The sequence below is a fragment of the Eleutherodactylus coqui genome, chromosome 5 (assembly GCF_035609145.1).
Source record: "Eleutherodactylus coqui strain aEleCoq1 chromosome 5, aEleCoq1.hap1, whole genome shotgun sequence".
In the NCBI taxonomy this organism is placed as follows: Eukaryota; Metazoa; Chordata; class Amphibia; order Anura; family Eleutherodactylidae; genus Eleutherodactylus; species Eleutherodactylus coqui.
Window position 1 is genome coordinate 85,772,320 of NC_089841.1, and position 19,314 is coordinate 85,791,633.

The following is a 19,314-nucleotide window of genomic DNA, read 5'->3' on the forward strand; positions in this document are numbered from 1 at the left end:
ACTATGTGTCTGCAGTTTCTATGCAAACTTTTATGTTTCTTTGGCAGACTACAAACTGTCTGTCGCCTCATACTGCAGACATATTGCCATTCATCTGTCTTCTTCTGGCTAACTTAACAAATACATGTTTATAAGATTAAGGCTGGTTTCACATGGCCGAGTTTCTTGCGTGAGATCTGTGCATTGTGAGACGCACAAATCTCGCATGAATATGAACTCAATTCTTTTGATTGGGGTCATACACATGAGGGATTTGAGCAGCATGTCCTATCTTTAGGCCCTAGCATAGCATCGCCCATTGTTTTCAATAGGGCAGGCGGCAGCATCGCACCACGTGCTAGGTGCATGCGAGCGAGATGCGAGATTTCTCATTGAAAGAGGATCGCTACTTCCCCAAAGTGATGCGAAGCAGCATTGATACAAAAATGACTCGCATGTTGGCAAGTGCGTTACCGGGTTCAGTTTCACGGCCTGATATTACACTTGCCCGTGTGAAATTAGCTTAAGTTGCCACTCATTGCCATTTATTCTCACCATTAATTGGAGGATGTCCATGTCCTCAGCAAAGCAGTATGTGCATGACCTAATAGAATAAAACCTTCTGTGTTTCAGGGAAGACCAACATGAACACATCTTCACCTTACTAAGCATCCCTAAAATTAGTCTGACCTCAAAACATAGTTAACAATTGCTACAGAAACGAGAAAACTCTGAATTTCCTCTCACCTGCAGCATCCCCAATTAAGACTTGTGACCATCAAGAATAATATGGGTGATATGCACATGAACCCACACCAAATAATACCCTATTACAAGTTTCTAGTTCTGTGTGCCCAATTAAAACTAAGGGTATGTTTTCCTCGCAGCACCTAGCATCCTTGCCGATCTAATGTAGATCCTGGTTTCTTAAGTGACCTCACCTCTATAAAAGAAGTCTAGTGGCATGTGGGAAATTCCTCCTTAGATAGTTCAAAAAGAACACGAAAAGGATAGACAATGTCAAATCTCCCAATATGCTCTGTAGGCAGATATCTCCAGGCAACCTCTAATCTACGGTAATATAAAAAATCCGACAGGATTTTTCTTGCACCAAACATTTTATGTTCACGTTGCAAACATAGAGTCAATCTGGTAATAATAATGACACATTGAATTATTTGTAACTTGTGCTTTACAATTTTGATATCAAAGAGCCTTTTCTGCAGTAGATATAACAGCTATACAGATCCCTAGTGGCTCATATAAAAACCAGTCGTTTGTTGTTAGAGGTCTTCTGCTTGGTGAAGTCCATTGCTCCGATGGTCCATAATCGCACAGTTATAAGCCATTATTTTGGGGTGGGATAGGGCAATAACTAATATCTCTAAGATGGGAGATATTACTGATTAACTAGACACATTTGCTCTTTGAAAGTCCAAGACAGCAGGGTGACAACTTATATACGAGCCCTAATAACAGACATTAGAAACAGATAAAACTACAAAACTACTAAAAATGAGATAGAAGATGAAAACTCTAGCACCAACACTGTAGTCACCAGTGACATTTTGATATTTGATTGAAACGCTCTTCAATTAAAAGGACCACTCCGGCAAAAACACTTTCCCATGCCTGCCACACTCTGGAGGCCTACTCTGTGTATTCCAGGGATTTCCATGCAGTGCAGCCCCCTGACAACCACCATCTTGACAGTTACATTTTTTAACTTTCAGTTTCACATCTATCCTATGATGCAATTAGTCTAACTTTAGCTATAGTTCTACCCTTCTACCTGTAGGAGGCACAGTTTAATTATCATTACCTTTTATATTCACCTAAATAATCTACAGACCACAAGTATAGAGTCAAGATGATGAGCTGTTATCTCCTCTATTATAACTGTGGGACAGGAGCTGTATGATCATAATCAGTAAATGTGATATGAGAGCATGTCTTCCCCTCAACACAGTTGCTGTGATAGATCCCTGAAACAGCATCACACAGGCTGTGAAATCAACTAGAAAATAAATCCATAACTCCAAAATACATCTAAGCTAGTCAGAACTGAGATCCCGTAACCATCTGAGGAAAAAGAAGCCAGGAGTTTCAGAAATTACAAAAGGTTACACTAGTTCACTCATATATACTGGAGCGATAGCTGCATAATCAATGAATTAAATAAATTACCGGAGTGGCCCTTTAATAAATTTCTGAATAATTTACAGATTATCGATTTTCTTCAAACATAAACCATTCACAAGACTTTCATTATAAAAGACAAATACATATAAATAAAAAGCAACACAAACCATCAATCTACTCACCAAGCCGTTGCAGTTACTTAGAGCCACTTTCGTTGTGGTATTTTGGTCCTGTAAATATCCCGTATAGTGACAGTTGTCTATGGAATCGTGCTTAAACTCAGGCCCGTTCTTGCCCCAGTACTCTACGGTAAAGTGTTTCGAGACCAGTTCTGTATTTAGAGTCAGGTTTAGGTGAAAGTGCTTGCCATATGCAGAAATTTTAAAAAATAATTTAGAAGCCTCCTGCTCTTGATCTATAGGGTCCGTACTCCTCCTTTTCCGAGAGTGTTTGTCATTCTTCACAGTATAACTGACGAAGGCCCCATCGTTGTCAACCCTTATAGGAACCGTCAGTTGATAGTGTTCAAGGTAAGACAGGAATTCCCCTTTGTGATCATAAGCCAGGCCAATCCATAAAGGGAGCATGCAAAGGAAAAGGAAAGTAACAGGAAGTAGCACATAAAAGATTATAGCAACTAATTCTATATGGTTATATGCTAGGTCCGCCATTAGTATATTTTTATTTTACAAAATATAGAGCAATACAGTGTAACACATACCATGCCAGACAATGGCTTAACTTCAAATAAAAGTAAGTGAATGAGTCATGGTCAAGGTAGTTATCCAAAAGGGTGCTATGCTATTGGAGATACACTTTCATTTAGGCAACATACATAATAGAAGTTTTGGGGGTTCTTCATAAGGTTCTGTTCAGATTTCTGTCAGCTCGTTCTGTCTAGGGGTTCTGTTCTAAATGACGGAAAAAATAATACAGCATGCTGCGCTATTTTTACTAGTAAATTGACATAAATCCTGGATGGAACCAGACAGAACCCACTATACGCAATGGGTTGTAACAGGCTCTGTCGGGTTCCATTATTTTGACAGGTCTAGTGGTCCATTTCTTACAGTTTTTCTGTTTTATAACTGAACGGAAGGACAGAAATGTCAACAGAGCCTAAAACATTTTATAATTTGGGCCTAATATAAGACGATTCAATCAAACAACTCATTGTAAAAATGTAATCAAACAATTTTAAAAGAGGTCTATTAGCGAAACCCTACCTTGAGAACTAAAGGAGAGTCTGCTGTCCCTGTGAGATTCCGATGAAACCATGACAAGGCCCAATATCCAGGTCAACGTCTTCCACAAAAGTTCCATAATTTAGAAGAACAAAGTGGGAACCTCTTCTCCTTTGTTTCTTTTTGTCTTTCTTTTCCTTTTCAGGCTACCTCTGTCCTACAATATTAACTCTACTCCAGAACAGCACCATAACAAGTCCATGTACTCCTCCTTCCTCTGAAGCCACCACCTTGATGAGTGGCCTCCTCCTTTCTCCCAAGCCACCACTTTGGCGAGTGGCTTCTCCAAGAATTATGAAGGAAAGATTACTTTTTAACACAAGCTCTTCTCCTGAGCTTTGTCCCTTCTTGCTTGTCCAAGTTCATTTTCTCAATCCAGTTAAAAAGATCAAAATGTAGAAGAAAAATGTTGGAACTTTAGGAAGCACACATAAAACGATTCTACACGCAACTTGTCAAGTATCAAATAGGAAAATTAATCAACTTGGGCCATTTCTGTACCTGCAAAGAAAAGAAAATACATAAGTCCCGCATCTGTTGCATCTTCAACTCCAGCTGGAAAAAGGTAAGCCAACTCTAAAGACCCGTGTGTCAGAATGATCAACTCTTAGTGGTCATAGTTTATGTTACAAAATATGGGGTAATTCAATTAAACCAGTGTTGTTTTTCATAGCCTAAATAAACATCTCAAAGACTAAACATAATAGGCTAACCTAAATAACGTGTCGAGGCCAGACAGCTCATTTTTCATTAGCTGCAAGAGGAAAATTATATAATTCATTTTCGTTTTTTTATGAAAAGGAAAGATATCTGATTACACAGGATGATAAAAGTGTAACAGTACCCTGCATGGAGAAAGGAAGGATTACGCTTCTCAAATCTATTATTTTTAATGATGTAGATTCCTGTATTGGCTACAGCTTTTTTCTTGTGCTAAGTCTAAATGTACACTTTCAAGAACTGTGAAGTAGAAAAATCTTACATTTTACAGTGTAATGTAAGCAAATAAATTACATTCACAGTTGTTCAGTGCCTGAAAGGCAGTAGTAATACTGGAAGGGCCTTAAAAAGATCAAACATGGTCCAAACAAGCAAACCACCAGTAGATGAAGAGATGCAAATGCCAAAATGTATTACATAAGGTTTTGGGTACAGAGTTGTATGCTTACCCAGTTTTGCATCAACTTCCTCGCACAATCTAAAAACTCACTTTTAAATCAAAAAGTGGAGATGAGCAAAACTGTTTTTAAAATTGCCAATTCACTGCAATTCATTTGGATGAATTTCCTATTACGAGGCTTAAATAAAGCCCTTCAATGGAGGCTAAATTGAGTCTTCTATCTGCCATCTAAAACAATGTAAAAAAAAATCTATAAAAAGAAATAGGAATCTGCTCAACTCTTTCGACTAGCAACCATTGAATATTGAACTTAATCTAAGGCTGTACTATCAACTTGCATTATGAGTTAGGCAGCACAAAAGGTAGTGACTGGAGTGAGCTAGAAATAAGTTTTCATGGGAAGACCGTCAAACGCATAAGTGCCTGACAGCCGTCCCAGCAACTATGGCTCCTTGCTTTTACATAGGAGCAATAGTCCATCTGTGAATGTAGGCGGAGTGGACCAGATATCTCTTCCGGCTGCTCTCCTTCATTTACAGTAAACAGGCAGTCACTCAAAGACGGAGTGACTCCTGTTCACATGGCCACTTGTAAATGGGACGACTATCGCTTGAATTTCCTGTTTCCAGCTATTACTCGGGTGATCACTCCTGTGTAAAGATACGTTATGCTATAACAAATAATAGTTTACCCTTCCTTCTTTGGAAGGAATCATGCAGAAATAAAAGTCCTGCTCAAATGAGTTTGCAAGAGGTTGGTCTCTTACAGTAGGTGAAGGGGAAAGCAATAGCTGAAGCAGATTATGAAATGTCACAAAATTACAGCAAAGAGGAAGAAGGTCAGGGAGTGGTTAAAAGTTTTGGGGGATTTTTTTTTCAAGGAAGTGTCAAATTAAATAGGTCAATGAATGGAATTCTGGAGAAGTCTAAAGGAGGATCCTTTTTGAGAAGAAAACATTAATACATTGGTGAAGGCAAAGAGAGCTGTTCAGTGAGAAATTAAGGTAAAAGGGCTTTTCCCATGACTTAAAATTGCTTCACAACCACTCTGTCCTTCCTGGTTGCTGCTGACCTGGGCATGTGACTATTGCAACCAATCACTGGCCACAGCAGTGACCTTCTATAGCCAGTGATTGGCTGCAGCAGTCACATGCCCAGGTCAGCAGCAACCAGGAAGGACAAAGTGGTTGTGAAGCAATTTTAAATAGTTCAAAAACTCCTTTAAGAGCAAGATATGCTATAGATGTGAAGTGATCACTCTGTTGTGGCCGGTTAATTTAATTGCAGAGAGGTGACAAATGGCAGCAACATACATTATTAGTGGGAGAGGAAACAGGATGATGTTGTAGTAGTCAATGCAAAACGTACTTTGGCTTGGATTAGGATTAAAGCAATCCCTTGAGTGAGGAAGAGAATTATATAGAAACATTGCACAAGTGGAAGTGGCAAGATTTAGAGATGTTCTGCCTGTAGAAAAGTAAAGGATAGAGCCAGGTCAAAGCAAACTAAGGTAGGAAAAATAAGTAGTGTACCACAAAGAGGACAAGGACAATTTGCAAAGCAAATATAAAATGGGCCTCTAGTGGCCAGATTTATTTTTGTTACTCTCCACTAGGAGATTGTAGAGTGGAAAGTGGAAATGGCTCCTGAATAGCAGAAGGAAAAGGTATAGTTTGTACAGGTAAAAGAGAAGAGATAAACTTGCAGAGTGTGGTGCTACAGAGAGAGAGCAGTATTAAAAAAAGGATCCAACCATAAGGCAAACTAACAGAGAGGGCTACGTGAAACCATAATATGCCATTAAATGAAACCTTAAAGGACTAGTCTACCACTAACAGAACTACATCATGTCCCCAATACCAGACTTCTTAACAACTGCAACATAAGCCCCTCTAAATGTATTTTATATTAGTTGAAGAACTGTTGACAAATGATCGTGTGGTGAATATTCATTTCTCAGCCACACATTTTAGTTCATATAGGCAGTTACAATTGTTCAAACTGGCCATACATCTGAAATATATATATATATATATATATATATATATATATATATATATATATATATATATATATAAATAATTAAATCAAGCCTGATGTGGTGCGGTTTGTTATCAAGATAACTCTGCCCTCATGTGTATGCATTATATACCACTTCACATTCATTCCTCATCACCATAGTATCTACAATACTCTTCATGCCTCACATCATCTACATCCTAAACACAAGTGGTCTGAAGCTACCTCTCTCAATCAAACCTACATTGAAAAAGGTACACCTTTTCATCAATCATTTGCGGAGGTTCCACGATGAGGGTTTCACGAAGTGGCAAAATCTGGATTTACCAAATTCCAAACTTGAGTCAAAAATAGAGATAGGCGAGCACAAAAATGCTCAGGTCCTCATTATTCGAGTCGAGCTTTCCGTAAAATTTGAGAGCTCTATTCGTGTAACGAACCCCATTGACTTTAATGGGAGACTCGAGCATTTTTGTATGTGACCCGCTGGTTGCCGAGCACTTGTTTTTTCTCTCCCCCCTCTCTCTCTCTCGTTGACGTGCACAGCGGGGAGGGGTCAAATCTGACACGTCAGCAGCAAGGAGGGGCTAAAACTGGGGCGGGGTTGAACGCAGCGTGATGCTCGCTCGAGTAGCGAGCACTATCGAGTATGCTAATACTCGAACGAGCATCAAGCTTGGCAGAGTACGTTCGCTCAACTCTAGTCAAAAATATATATTTGCACTGGGACAGAAACCTAGGCTATAAATAATCTCTAAAGCCCTTTACAGTATAGATTTCACATAAAATAAAATAAAGTTTATTGATCTTCTTCTAAAACCAAGACTTAGGGCTGACAAACATAACAGACAAACCCAAAAGTCTGATCACTATCCAGAGGGCCAGAAGTCGGGGGCAGATAGTGGACAGTGATAGCGCCAGCAAGTTAACACAATGATTACTGAAAAATATAGAGTCAAGTGGCGAAAGATATGTTGTAGCAAGTATACTGATTACCAGCAATGCTTTCACCCCTAAGGTGTCTATGGTTCATAGAGTCATGAACTCCTAGACTGAGGAATGGCTCATAGAGTTAATGTCACTTTCAATAATGCATGTATCTCATGCACATGGCGTGAGAATTCACTGGGTCTATAAGTTCATAGGTTCTGGTTCTACACGTTTACCTGCCTATAGAAGTAGTTCATCAGGAACCAATTTAACATAAGTGTACCATGCGACAAAACCGCATAGATGAGAGATTTAGAGCCAGAGATGAAGATATCCAAAACTCTGAGGTGCTTTTAGATTAGCCTATGACAGGGTTATAGCTTCCATTCCCTGTTGTAAAAAGAAGAGGGGATACTAGAACAGTCCGTAAACATCTGGGAAGTGAGGAGACTAATTGCTGCAGATTTAGGACAGGAATGTTGTCCCATTCCTGCTTGATGTAGGACTCTAGCTGCTCAACAGGTCTGGACTTCAGGCAGGCCGTAGTTTCCAAAAAGAATTTCACATTTTGATTCATCTGACCATAAAATAGTTTTCCATTTTGCCTCAGCCCATTTTAAATAAGCTTTGGCCCAAAGAAGACGCTGATATTTCTAGATTGTGTTGAAATATGGCTTCTTCTTTGTATGATACAGCTTTAACTTGGATTTGTTGAATGCACAGCGAACTGTGTTCACAGACAATGATTTCTGGAAGTATTTCTGAGCCCATGCAGAGAATTGCAATTACAGAATCATGGCCGTTTTTAATGTAGTGACGCCTGAGGGCCCATAGACTTCAAACATTCAATATTGACTGTTGGCCTTGTCCCTTGTGCACATGAATTTCTCCAGATTTTCTGAATCTTTTGATGATATCATGTACTGTAGATGGTGGGATATTCAAAGTATCCACAATTTTACATTGAGGAACATTTTTCTCCACAATTTTTAGACACAGTTTTCACAGACTGATGGACCTTTGGCCATCTTTGCTTCTGAGAGACTCTGCCTCTCCAATATGCTCATAACTTTTGTCACTTATTAGAAAATGGACCATCCAGCTGTCTTACATTTGCAGCACTTACTTTTCCCATCTTTCGATACCCTTGTCCCAATTTTTGTGAGATGTGTTGCTGCCATTAACTTCTAAATTTAATTTATTTTTTAAATGAAGCGGAAAAGGGTCTCCCTTTCACCTTCTGATATCTACTCTAAAATACAGCTATCATTACATTCTTTTTTCATAACATTATTTACCTTACACAGCGCCCCAACTCTTTTGGAATTGGGGTTGTAATAGCGAAGAGAAGTGCCACGATGTGCGAGCAGAGAGAATGAGACAATGAAGGAACCTCCACATTGGTTTTCCCTGGGTATATTGTTTATTCGAAATAGCTGAGGCTTTTACATTAGAACTACTATTCCTAACTCCACTGAATAATTTCCCTGAGCATGGATTATTTATATATAAAATAATAGTAGAAAGCCTATATATAGTAGAAAGCCTATCCCAGGACGGCGACTGCAATATATATCGTTGTCCTTTCTGCTAGTGTTCAGCAATCTTTCTGGGAGTGTCCTTTCAAAGACTGCTTATTAGTGGACAAATGATCTTTTGCAACAATGAAAAAGCTTTTCTACAACTTTTAGATAGAAATTTAATATGCGTTAACTTGTCACTGATCAGCTAAAATGATCAATCAAATCATTCATGGTGTAATTCAGGGCTGTGGAGTAAGAGTTACAGTCCCATTCTGATGGAGTCAGAGTTGGAAGCAATTTACAGACTCCGTTCAGCTTTAAAAGAAAGAAAATAAAATTTAATTTTATATATATATATATATATATATATATATATATATATATATATATATATATATATACACATACATACATACACACACACACACACACACACACACACACACACACACACACACATACACATATATATATATACACATACATACACACACATTTTTTTTTCCTTCTTTCTGTTAATAATCCGGAGAATATATATATTATATCTATCTATCTATCTATCTGTATAGATACACATATACACTAGAGATGAGCGAACGCGTTCGTCCGAGCTTGATATTCGTGCGAATATTAGGGTGTTCGGGATGTTCGTTATTCGTGACGAACACCATGCGGTGTTCTGGTTACTTTCACTTCCTTCCCTGAGACGTTAGCGCGCTTTTCTGGCCAATTGAAAGACAGGGAAGGCATTACAACTTCCCCCTGCAACGTTTAAGCCCTATACCACCCCCCTGCTGTGAGTGGCTGGCGAGATCAGGTGTTCGCCTAATATAAAAGTCGGCCCCTCCCGCGGCTCGCCTCAGATGCGGTGTGAGTTAGATGAGGGACAGTGCTGTTTATACCGGAGCTGCTGTAGGGAAAGAATTGGTAGTTAGTGTAGGCTTCAAGACCCCCCAAAGGTCCTTATTAGGGCCACTGATAGCTGTGTGTTGGCTGCTGTTAGCAGTGGGATTTTTTTTTCTTTCTCAAAATCGCCTCTGCAGACCGTTGCACCTGGCATTAGGGACAGAAGTGCTGCATAGGCAGGGAGAGTGTTAGGAGTGAGTGTAGCCTTCAAGAACCTCAACGGTCCTTTCTAGGGCCATATTTATCCGTGTGCAGTACTGTCCAGGCTGCTGTTGGCTGTGCTGCATTTTTTTTGGGCTTCTCAAAATCGCCTCTGCAGAGCATTGCACCCTCCATTGATACTGCAGGGAAAGAATTGTATAGGCAGGGCCACAACACAGTTATTATTCATAGAATATACGCAGTGCTGCCTGTTGGTGGGAAAAAACTGAAAACAAATCTATTTGTCCAGCCTGTGTCCGTCCTTACGCCTGTGGAGACGTGTGAGCTGCGTGAAAAACATTGCTAAATCATACGCAGCCAGCTACGCTTTACTGCTGGGTTCGCCATTTGCTTTCCTTAATTGGGGAAAAAAATACCTGCTCTCCAAGAGTTATAATAACTCTGCTACCCTCACGTTCTGTGACACATAAGCAGGGACACAGCGCAGTTATTAAACTTCGCAGGTTCATTGAATATACGCAGTGCTGCCTGTTGGTGGGAAAAAACTGAAAACAAATCTATTTGTCCAGCCTGTGTCCGTCCTTACGCCTGTGGAGACGTGTGAGCTGCGTGAAAAACATTGCTAAATCATACGCAGCCAGCTACGCTTTACTGCTGGGTTCGCCATTTGCTTTCCTTAATTGGGGAAAAAAATACCTGCTCTCCAAGAGTTATAATAACTCTGCTACCCTCACGTTCTGTGACACATAAGCAGGGACACAGCGCAGTTATTAAACTTCGCAGGTTCATTGAATATACGCAGTGCTGCCTGTTGGTGGGAAAAAACTGAAAACAAATCTATTTGTCCAGCCTGTGTCCGTCCTTACGCCTGTGGAGACGTGTGAGCTGCGTGAAAAACATTGCTAAATCATACGCAGCCAGCTACGCTTTACTGCTGGGTTCGCCATTTGCTTTCCTTAATTGGGAAAAAAAATACCTGCTCTCCAAGAGTTATAATAACTCTGCTACCCTCACGTTCTGTGACACATAAGCAGGGACACAGCGCAGTTATTAAACTTCGCAGGTTCATTGAATATACGCAGTGCTGCCTGTTGGTGGGAAAAAACTGAAAAGAAATCTATTTGTCCAGCCTGTGTCCGTCCTTACGCCTGTGTAGACGTGTGAGCTGCGTGAAAAACATTGCTAAATCATACGCAGCCAGCTACGCTTTACTGCTGGGTTCGCCATTTGCTTTCCTTAATTGGGAAAAAAAATACCTGCTCTGCCACAGTTAATAACTCTGCTACCCTCACGTTCTGTGACACATAAGCAGGGACACAGCACAGTTATTAAACTTAGATAATTCATTCACTAGAGGCAGTGGGGCCTTTCGTTTTCCAAAAAGGGCAAAAATTATATTTGGCCTGCAGTCTTGCGCCAATTTATTTCCTGCCTGGGAAATCTAATCACTGGTAATACAGCATGCTGAGGGGTAGGGGTAAGCCTAGAGGACGTGGACGTGGACGTGGCCGAGGACGCGGAGGGCCAAGTCAGGGTGTGGGCACAGGCCAAGCTCCTGATCCAGGTGTGTCGCAGCCGACTGCTGCGCGATTAGGAGAGAGGCACGTTTCTGGCGTCCCCACATTCATCGCCCAATTAATGGGTCCACGCGGGAGACGGTTATTAGAAAATGAGCAGTGTGAGCAGGTCCTGTCCTGGATGGCAGAAAGTGCTTCGAGCAACCTATCGTCTACCCGCAGTTCTGCGCCGTCCACTGCTGCCAATCCGAATCCTCTGTCTGCTGCTCCTCCTTCCTCCCAGCCTCCTCACTCCACTACAATAACACCTGCTCAGGAGCGGGAGCACTCCCAGGAACTGTTCTCGGGCCCCTGCTTAGATTGGGCAGCAGCGGTTCCTCTCCCACCAGAGGAGTTTATCGTCACTGATGCCCAACCATTCGAAAGTTCCCGGGGTCCGGGGGAAGAGGCTGGGGACTTCCGCCAACTGTCTCAACAACTTTCTGTGGGTGAGGAGGACGATGACGATCAGACACAGTTGTCTTGCAGTGAGGTAGTAGTAAGGGCAGTAAGTCCCAGGGAGCAGCGCACAGAGGATTCGGAGGAAGAGCAGCAGGACGATGAGGTGACTGACCCCACCTGGTGTGCAACGCTTACTCAGGAGGACAGGTCTTCAGAGGGGGAGTCAAGGGCATCAGCAGGGCAGGTTGCAAGAGGCAGTGCAGTGGCCAGGGGTAGAGGCAGGGCCAGACCGAATAATCCACCAAGTGTTTCCCAAAGCGCCCCCTCGCGCCATGCCACCCTGCGGAGGCCGAGGTGCTCTAAGGTCTGGCAGTTTTTCACAGAGACGCCTGACGACCGACGAACAGTGGTGTGCAACCTTTGTCGCGCAAAGCTCAGCCGGGGAGCCAACACCAACAGCCTCACCACCACCAGCATGCGCAGACATATGATGGCCAAGCACCCCACAAGGTGGGACGAAGGCCGTTCACCGCCTCCGGTTTGCACCCCTGCCTCTCCCCCTGTGCCCCAACCTGCCACTGAGATGCAACCCCCCTCTCAGGACACAGGCACTACCGCCTCATGGCCTGCACCCACACCCTCATCTCCGCTGTCCTCGGCCCCATCCAGCAGTGTAGTTCAGCGCACCGTTCAGCCGTCGCTTGCGCAAGTGTTCGAGCGCAAGCGCAAGTACGCCGCCACGCACCCGCACGCTCAAACGTTAACCGTCCGCATCGCAAAATTCATCAGCCTTGAGATGCTGCCGTATAGGGTTGTGGAAACGGAGTCCTTCAAAAGTATCATGGAGGCGGCGGCCCCGCGCTACTCAGTTCCCAGTCGCCACTACTTTTCCCGATGTGCCGTCCCAGCCCTGCACGACCACGTCTCCCGCAACATTGTGCGCGCCCTCACCAACGCGGTTACTGCCACGGTCCACTTAACTACGGACACGTGGACAAGCACAGGCGGGCAGGGCCACTACATCTCCCTGACGGCACATTGGGTGAATTTAGTGGAGGCTGGGACAGAGTCAGAGCCTGGGACCGCTCACGTCCTACCCACCCCCAGAATTGCGGGCCCCAGCTCGGTGCTGGTATCTGCGGAGGTCTATGCTTCCTCCACTAAAGCACCCTCCTCCTCCTCCTCCTCCTCTGTCTCACAATCAAGATGTGTTAGCAGCAGCATGTCGCCAGCAGTCGGTGTCGCGCGGTGTGGCAGCACAGCGGTGGGCAAGCGTCAGCAGGCCGTGCTGAAACTACTCAGCTTAGGCGATAAGAGGCACACGGCCCACGAACTGCTGCAGGGTCTGACACAGCAGACGGACCGCTGGCTTGCGCCGCTGAGCCTCCAACCGGGCATGGTCGTGTGTGACAACGGCCGTAACCTGGTGGCGGCTCTGCAGCTCGGCAGCCTCACGCACGTGCCATGCCTGGCCCACGTATTTAATTTGGTGGTTCAGCGCTTTCTGAAAAGCTACCCACGCTTGTCAGACCTGCTCGTAAAGGCGCGCCGGCTCTGCGCACATTTCCGCAAGTCCCACACGGACGCTGCCACCCTGCGCACCCTGCAACATCACTTTAAGCTGCCAGTGCACCGACTGCTGTGCGACGTGCCCACACGGTGGAACTCTACGCTCCACATGTTGGCCAGGCTCTATGAACAGCGTAGAGCTATAGTCGAATACCAACTCCAACATGGGCGGCGCAGTGGGAGTCAGCCTCCTCAATTCCTTTCAGAAGAGTGGGCCTGGTTGGCAGACATCTGCCATGTCCTTGGTAATTTTGAGGAGTCTACCCAGGTGGTGAGCGGCGATGCTACAATCATTAGCGTCACCATTCCTCTGCTATGCATCTTGAGAAATTCCCTGCAAACCATAAAGGCAGCTGCTTTGCGCTCGGAAACGGGGGCGGGGGAAGACAGTATGCCGCTGGATAGTCAGGGCACCCTCCTGTCTATTTCTCAGCGCGTACAGGAGGAGGAGGAGGAGCATGAGGAGGATGAGGAGGAGGGGGAAGAGACAGCTTGGCCCGCTGCTGACGGTACACCGGCTGATTGCCTGTCATCCTTTCAGCGTGTATGGCCTGAGGAGGAGGAGGAGGAGGAGGAGGATCCTGAAAGTGATCTTCCTAGTGAAGACAGCCATGTGTTGCGTACAGGTACCCTGGCACACATGGCTGACTTCATGTTAGGATGCCTTTCTCGTGACCCTCGCGTTGCACGCATTCTGGCCACTACGGATTACTGGGTGTACACACTGCTCGATCCACGGTATAAGGAGAACCTGCCCACTCTGATTCCCGAAGAGGAAAGGGGTTCGAGAGTGTTGCTATACCACAGGACCCTTGCGGACAAGCTGATGGTAAAATTCCCAGCCGACAGCGCTAGTGGCAGAAGGCGCAGTTCCGAGGGCCATGTTGCAGGGGATGTGCGTAGATCGAGCAGCATGTACATCCCAGGCAGTGCAACAGTCTTTAAGGGCCTGGCCAGCTTTATGGCTCCCCACCAAGACTGTGTCACCGCTCCCCAGTCACGGCTGAGTCGGCGGGAGCACTGCAAAAGGATGGTGAGGGAGTACGTAGCGGATCGCACGACCATCCTTGGTGACGCCTCTGCCCCCTACAACTACTGGGTGTCGAAGCTGGACACGTGGCCTGAACTAGCCCTGTATGCCCTTGAGGTGCTTGCTTGTCCTGCGGCTAGCGTCTTGTCGGAGAGGGTGTTTAGTGCGGCTGGGGGAATCATCACCGATAAGCGTAGCCGCTTGTCAACCGACAGTGCCGACAGGCTAACACTCATCAAGATGAACAAAGGCTGGATTTCCCCAGACTTCTGTTCTCCACCAGCGGACAGCAGCGATACGTAAGCAATACGTAGGCTGCACCCGCGGATGGAAGCTACGTTCTCTCTCACCATCCAAAACGGGGACATTTCTGCTTCATCAATCTGTGTCTAATATTCCTCCTCCTCCTCCTCCTGCTCCTCCTCCTGAAACCTCACGTAATCACGCTGAACGGGCAATTTTTCTTAGGGCCACAAGGCTCACTCAAATAATTTTTCTGAACAATTTTTCTAAGTTTCAATTAGCTTAAAAGCGTTGGAACTTTAACTTGAACCAATTTTTCGTTACACTGGGCTGCCTCCAGGCCTAGTTACCACTTAAGCCACATTAACCAAAGCGATTCACCTGCCATCTTGATTGGGCATGGCCAATTTTTACTGAGGTACATTAGTACTGTTGGTACACCAATTTTTTGGGGCCCTCACCTACAGTGTAATCATAGTAATTTCTATGTTCTTCGCCTGCACTCATGGTACAGAAAGGTGTGTGGGGTTGGCCTACAGTTTAGCTACATAAATGTCACTTGTGCCTTGGCTATACTAAGGCTACTGAAATGGAACGAAGACTGCGCTCCCGCTATACTGCTGCTTCAGAATTGTTACTGGGGCCTGTCTTGAGTGCTACTATTGCTTACATGGAACGAAGACTGCGCTCCCGCTATACTGCTGCTTCAGAATTGTTACTGGGGCCTGTCTTGAGTGCTACTATTGCTTACATGGAACGAAGACTGCGCTCCCGCTATACTGCTGCTTCAGAATTGTTACTGGGGCCTGTCTTGAGTGCTACTATTGCTTACATGGAACGAAGACTGCGCTCCCGCTATACTGCTGCTTCAGAATTGTTACTGGGGCCTGTCTTGAGTGCTACTATTGCTTACATGGAACGAAGACTGCGCTCCCGCTATACTGCTGCTTCAGAATTGTTACTGGGGCCTGTCTTGAGTGCTACTATTGCTTACATGGAACGAAGACTGCGCTCCCGCTATACTGCTGCTTCAGAATTGTTACTGGGGCCTGTCTTGAGTGCTACTATTGCTTACATGGAACGAAGACTGCGCTCCCGCTATACTGCTGCTTCAGAATTGTTACTGGGGCCTGTCTTGAGTGCTACTATTGCTTACATGGAACGGACACGTGGAGAGGACACGTAGTGCCTCAAAAACATCCCCCTCCTCCTCCAACAGGGAAAACATTGTTGGCAAATGCCTTTGCATTGGTTCGTCTGGCGGCAGTCCAAGAATTTCACCTTTACCGACACTACTAGAGAGCCCCCCCACCATCCCCCCGCCACGGCCCACTTAATCCTGGCCACATTCCGAAAACCAACAAAATACAACCGTGGTACTAGGTCCGCAGTCACCACCACATTACCACCAACGCGGTTACTGTTAAGGTGCATATAACCACGGACACGTGGAGAGGACACGTAGTGCCTCAAAAACATCCCCCTCCTCCTCCAACAGGGAAAACATTGTTGGCAAATGCCTTTGCATTGGTTCGTCTGGCGGCAGTCCAAGAATTTCACCTTTACCGACACTACTAGAGAGCCCCCCCACCATCCCCCCACCACGGCCCACTTAATCCTGGCCACATTCCGAAAACCAACAAAATACAACCGTGGTACTAGGTCCGCAGTCACCACCACATTACCACCAACGCGGTTACTGTTAAGGTGCATATAACCACGGACACGTGGAGAGGACACGTAGTGCCTCAAAAACATCCCCCTCCTCCTCCAACAGGGAAAACATTCTTGGCAAATGTCTTTGCATTGCTTCGTCTGGTGGCAGTCCAAGAATTTCACCTTTACCGACACAACGAGAGCCCCCACACCATCCCCCCGCCACGGCCCACTTAATCCTGGCCGCATTCCGAAAACCAACAAAATACAACCGTGGTACTAGGTCCGCAGTCACCACCACATTACCACCAACGCGGTTACTGTTAAGGTGCATATAACCAGTCTGACTGGGGCATGCAGACACCTTGACAGAATGAATAGTGTGTGGCACATAGGTTCCCCATTGCTATGCCCACGTGTGCAGCTCCTGATGGCGGTGGCACAGGATTGTATTTCTCATTGCTTCTGTACAGCATTGTGGGCTATCGCCCCGCCCCTATTAAAGAGGGTCGCTACCTAGCCGTGCCAACCCTGTGCAGTGTGTGCCTGCGGTCCCTCGTCGTGGCAGACGCACTTCTAAATAGACGTGAGGGTGGTGTGGCATGAGGGCAGCTGAAGGCTGCGCAGGGACAGTTTGGTGTGCGCTGTGGGGGGGAGGGGGTGCGGTTGGGCAGCATGTAACTCAGGAGAAGTGGCAGTGGAGTGTCATGCAGGCAGTGATTGTGCTTTGTTGGAGGTAGTGTGGTGCTTAGCAAAGGTATGCCATGCTAATGAGCGCTTTTCAGAAGTAAAAGTTGTTGGGAGGGGGGGGGGGCCCACTCTTGCCGCTATTGTGGCTTAATAGTGGGACCTGTGAACTTAGGATGCAGCCCAACATGTAGCCCCTCGCCTGCCCTATCCGTCACTGTGTCATTCCCATCACTTTCCTGAATTGCCCAGATTTTCACACATGAAAACCTTAGCGAGCATCGGCGAAATACAAAAATGTTCCGGTCGCCCATTGACTTCAATGGGGTTCGTTGTTCGAAACGAACCCTCGAGCATCACGGGAAGTTCGTTACGAATAACGAACACCCGAACATTTTGGTGTTCGCTCATCTCTAATATACACACATACATTATAAATATGATCTAATTAATTCAATGCAGAGTTTATTGCATATTTCCTTTCATAGGAATCTATCTAGAAACATTTTTAAATGTCCTATCAAACTACTAATGACCACTTGTCTGTATGTATGTGTGTGCTTCTCATGCTCCACCCCTGGTAACATCATCGCTCCGCCCCCTGGTGACACCATCAAAGGTCCTAAAACATATATAAAACACTGACTGACAGGAAAACACCACAGTTAGGGCTCTTGGAAGGGGAGGACAAAAAAAAATAACAAAATGAGAATACAACTAAGCCATTATTATTTCAGAAGACACAACTCAGCAGTCCTGACACAACACACTGATCTACCTCCACCACAGAGATCCAGTGGGCTGAAGAACCTGTGGCGATGTCACTGCTGTGGGAGGAGCCAAGCGGTGTCTGTGATGTGTGGGGTGTAATAGAGCTGTGTGTGATGTGTGGGGATCACAATGCATGTACCATGTAGCAGAGCTGTGTGGCGCATTGCTCCACCAGAAACACTGGTACTATAATTTCCTACACAACTCAGCAGTCCTGACAGAACACACTGACCTACCTCCACCACAGAGATCCGGTGGGCTGAAGGACCTGCGGTGATGTCCCTGCTGTGGTAGGATCCAAGCTGTGTTTGTCTTTTGTAGTAATCAAGCTACTGTGAATGTGATGTGCCACCAGAAACCCTGGGACTATAATGTCCTAATAATTACTAGTAAGTATATAAGCTCTACGTACCTATTTGTATTTCAATTTTCACAGCACCTAGATATTCCACAAATATAGGCACTGGCTATATCTCCTCCTACTGCCCGGCTCCAGATTTAGCTTATGATTTTCTCTCACTATTGTAATAGGGTACTTTATATGAAGCCTCATTTACATTTACATATACATATTTTTAAACACACTTTTTCTTTTGCATATAAATTGTAACCGGAGAGAATCCAAGCAAGCAGTACACAGTAAATACATATATTGCCTAAATTAGGATTCAAGCTCAAGACGCCAGTATTACAAGGAGCAAGCCAAGACGTATTACATTTTACACTAAGTGAATCCTTCAATGGTCTCATCCAAAACACTGAACGCAGTAAAGTATATTTACAATGTGACGATCTAGGACTAGCTTGCATAGCACAACAGTATGAGCCTATTGTATCCAAGGCAGATCGGAGAATAGCATTACTGTATTGTTCGCTCTGTGCACTAGGCAGATTCCCAAAAAAGTCAGAGTAATCATTTCACACTCATTCTGCTGGGCTACAGGCTTTGTATATCCAGACGCTAAATGGGCCTCCTGGGTGCTTCACAGATGACCTGGCTTTTTCTTTCCTCCCATTGGTTGAGCAACATCAGAACCTTTTAAATGATGGACGATTTAATAAATTTACTAAATGACAGTAGTCTGTTTACGAGCAAGCAAGTGCAACTTTCATCTACGTCTTGAAATGACTCCAGATTCCAATTAACTTATTCCCTTTACAGACTTCTTTCTTCTCTAATGCATGTGGTCATTCGTAGAAGTTCCTCCTGATTAAACAAAGCAGTCTATTTCAAAACCGTAATCCTAAGCCCTTGACGTGACTGACATGGTATCTAAGATCAGTTTGATATGCTTGGCAGTGCTGGAGTCTTACAATCTTTGCACCCAGCTACAGAAGTAAATTAACTTTTAGTGTTCTCTTGTTGAGACAGGTTT

General features: G+C 44.8%; 1 protein-coding gene across 3 annotated transcripts in view; it reads right to left on the reverse strand.

Annotated features, from left to right (window-relative positions):
* The window catches only part of ADAMTS6 (ADAM metallopeptidase with thrombospondin type 1 motif 6), a 310,696-nt gene that overhangs the window by 257,395 nt on the left and 33,987 nt on the right, over positions 1 to 19,314 (reverse strand). For all 3 annotated transcript variants that reach the window (XM_066602794.1, XM_066602795.1, XM_066602793.1), the window contains exons 2-3: positions 3,348 to 3,866; positions 2,304 to 2,668 (exon numbers count right to left, since the gene is read on the reverse strand). In XM_066602794.1, the coding sequence (XP_066458891.1) occupies positions 2,304 to 2,668; positions 3,348 to 3,444 (462 nt within the window). In that variant the 5' untranslated portion in view covers positions 3,445 to 3,866. The remainder of the gene's footprint in view (positions 1 to 2,303; positions 2,669 to 3,347; positions 3,867 to 19,314) is intronic.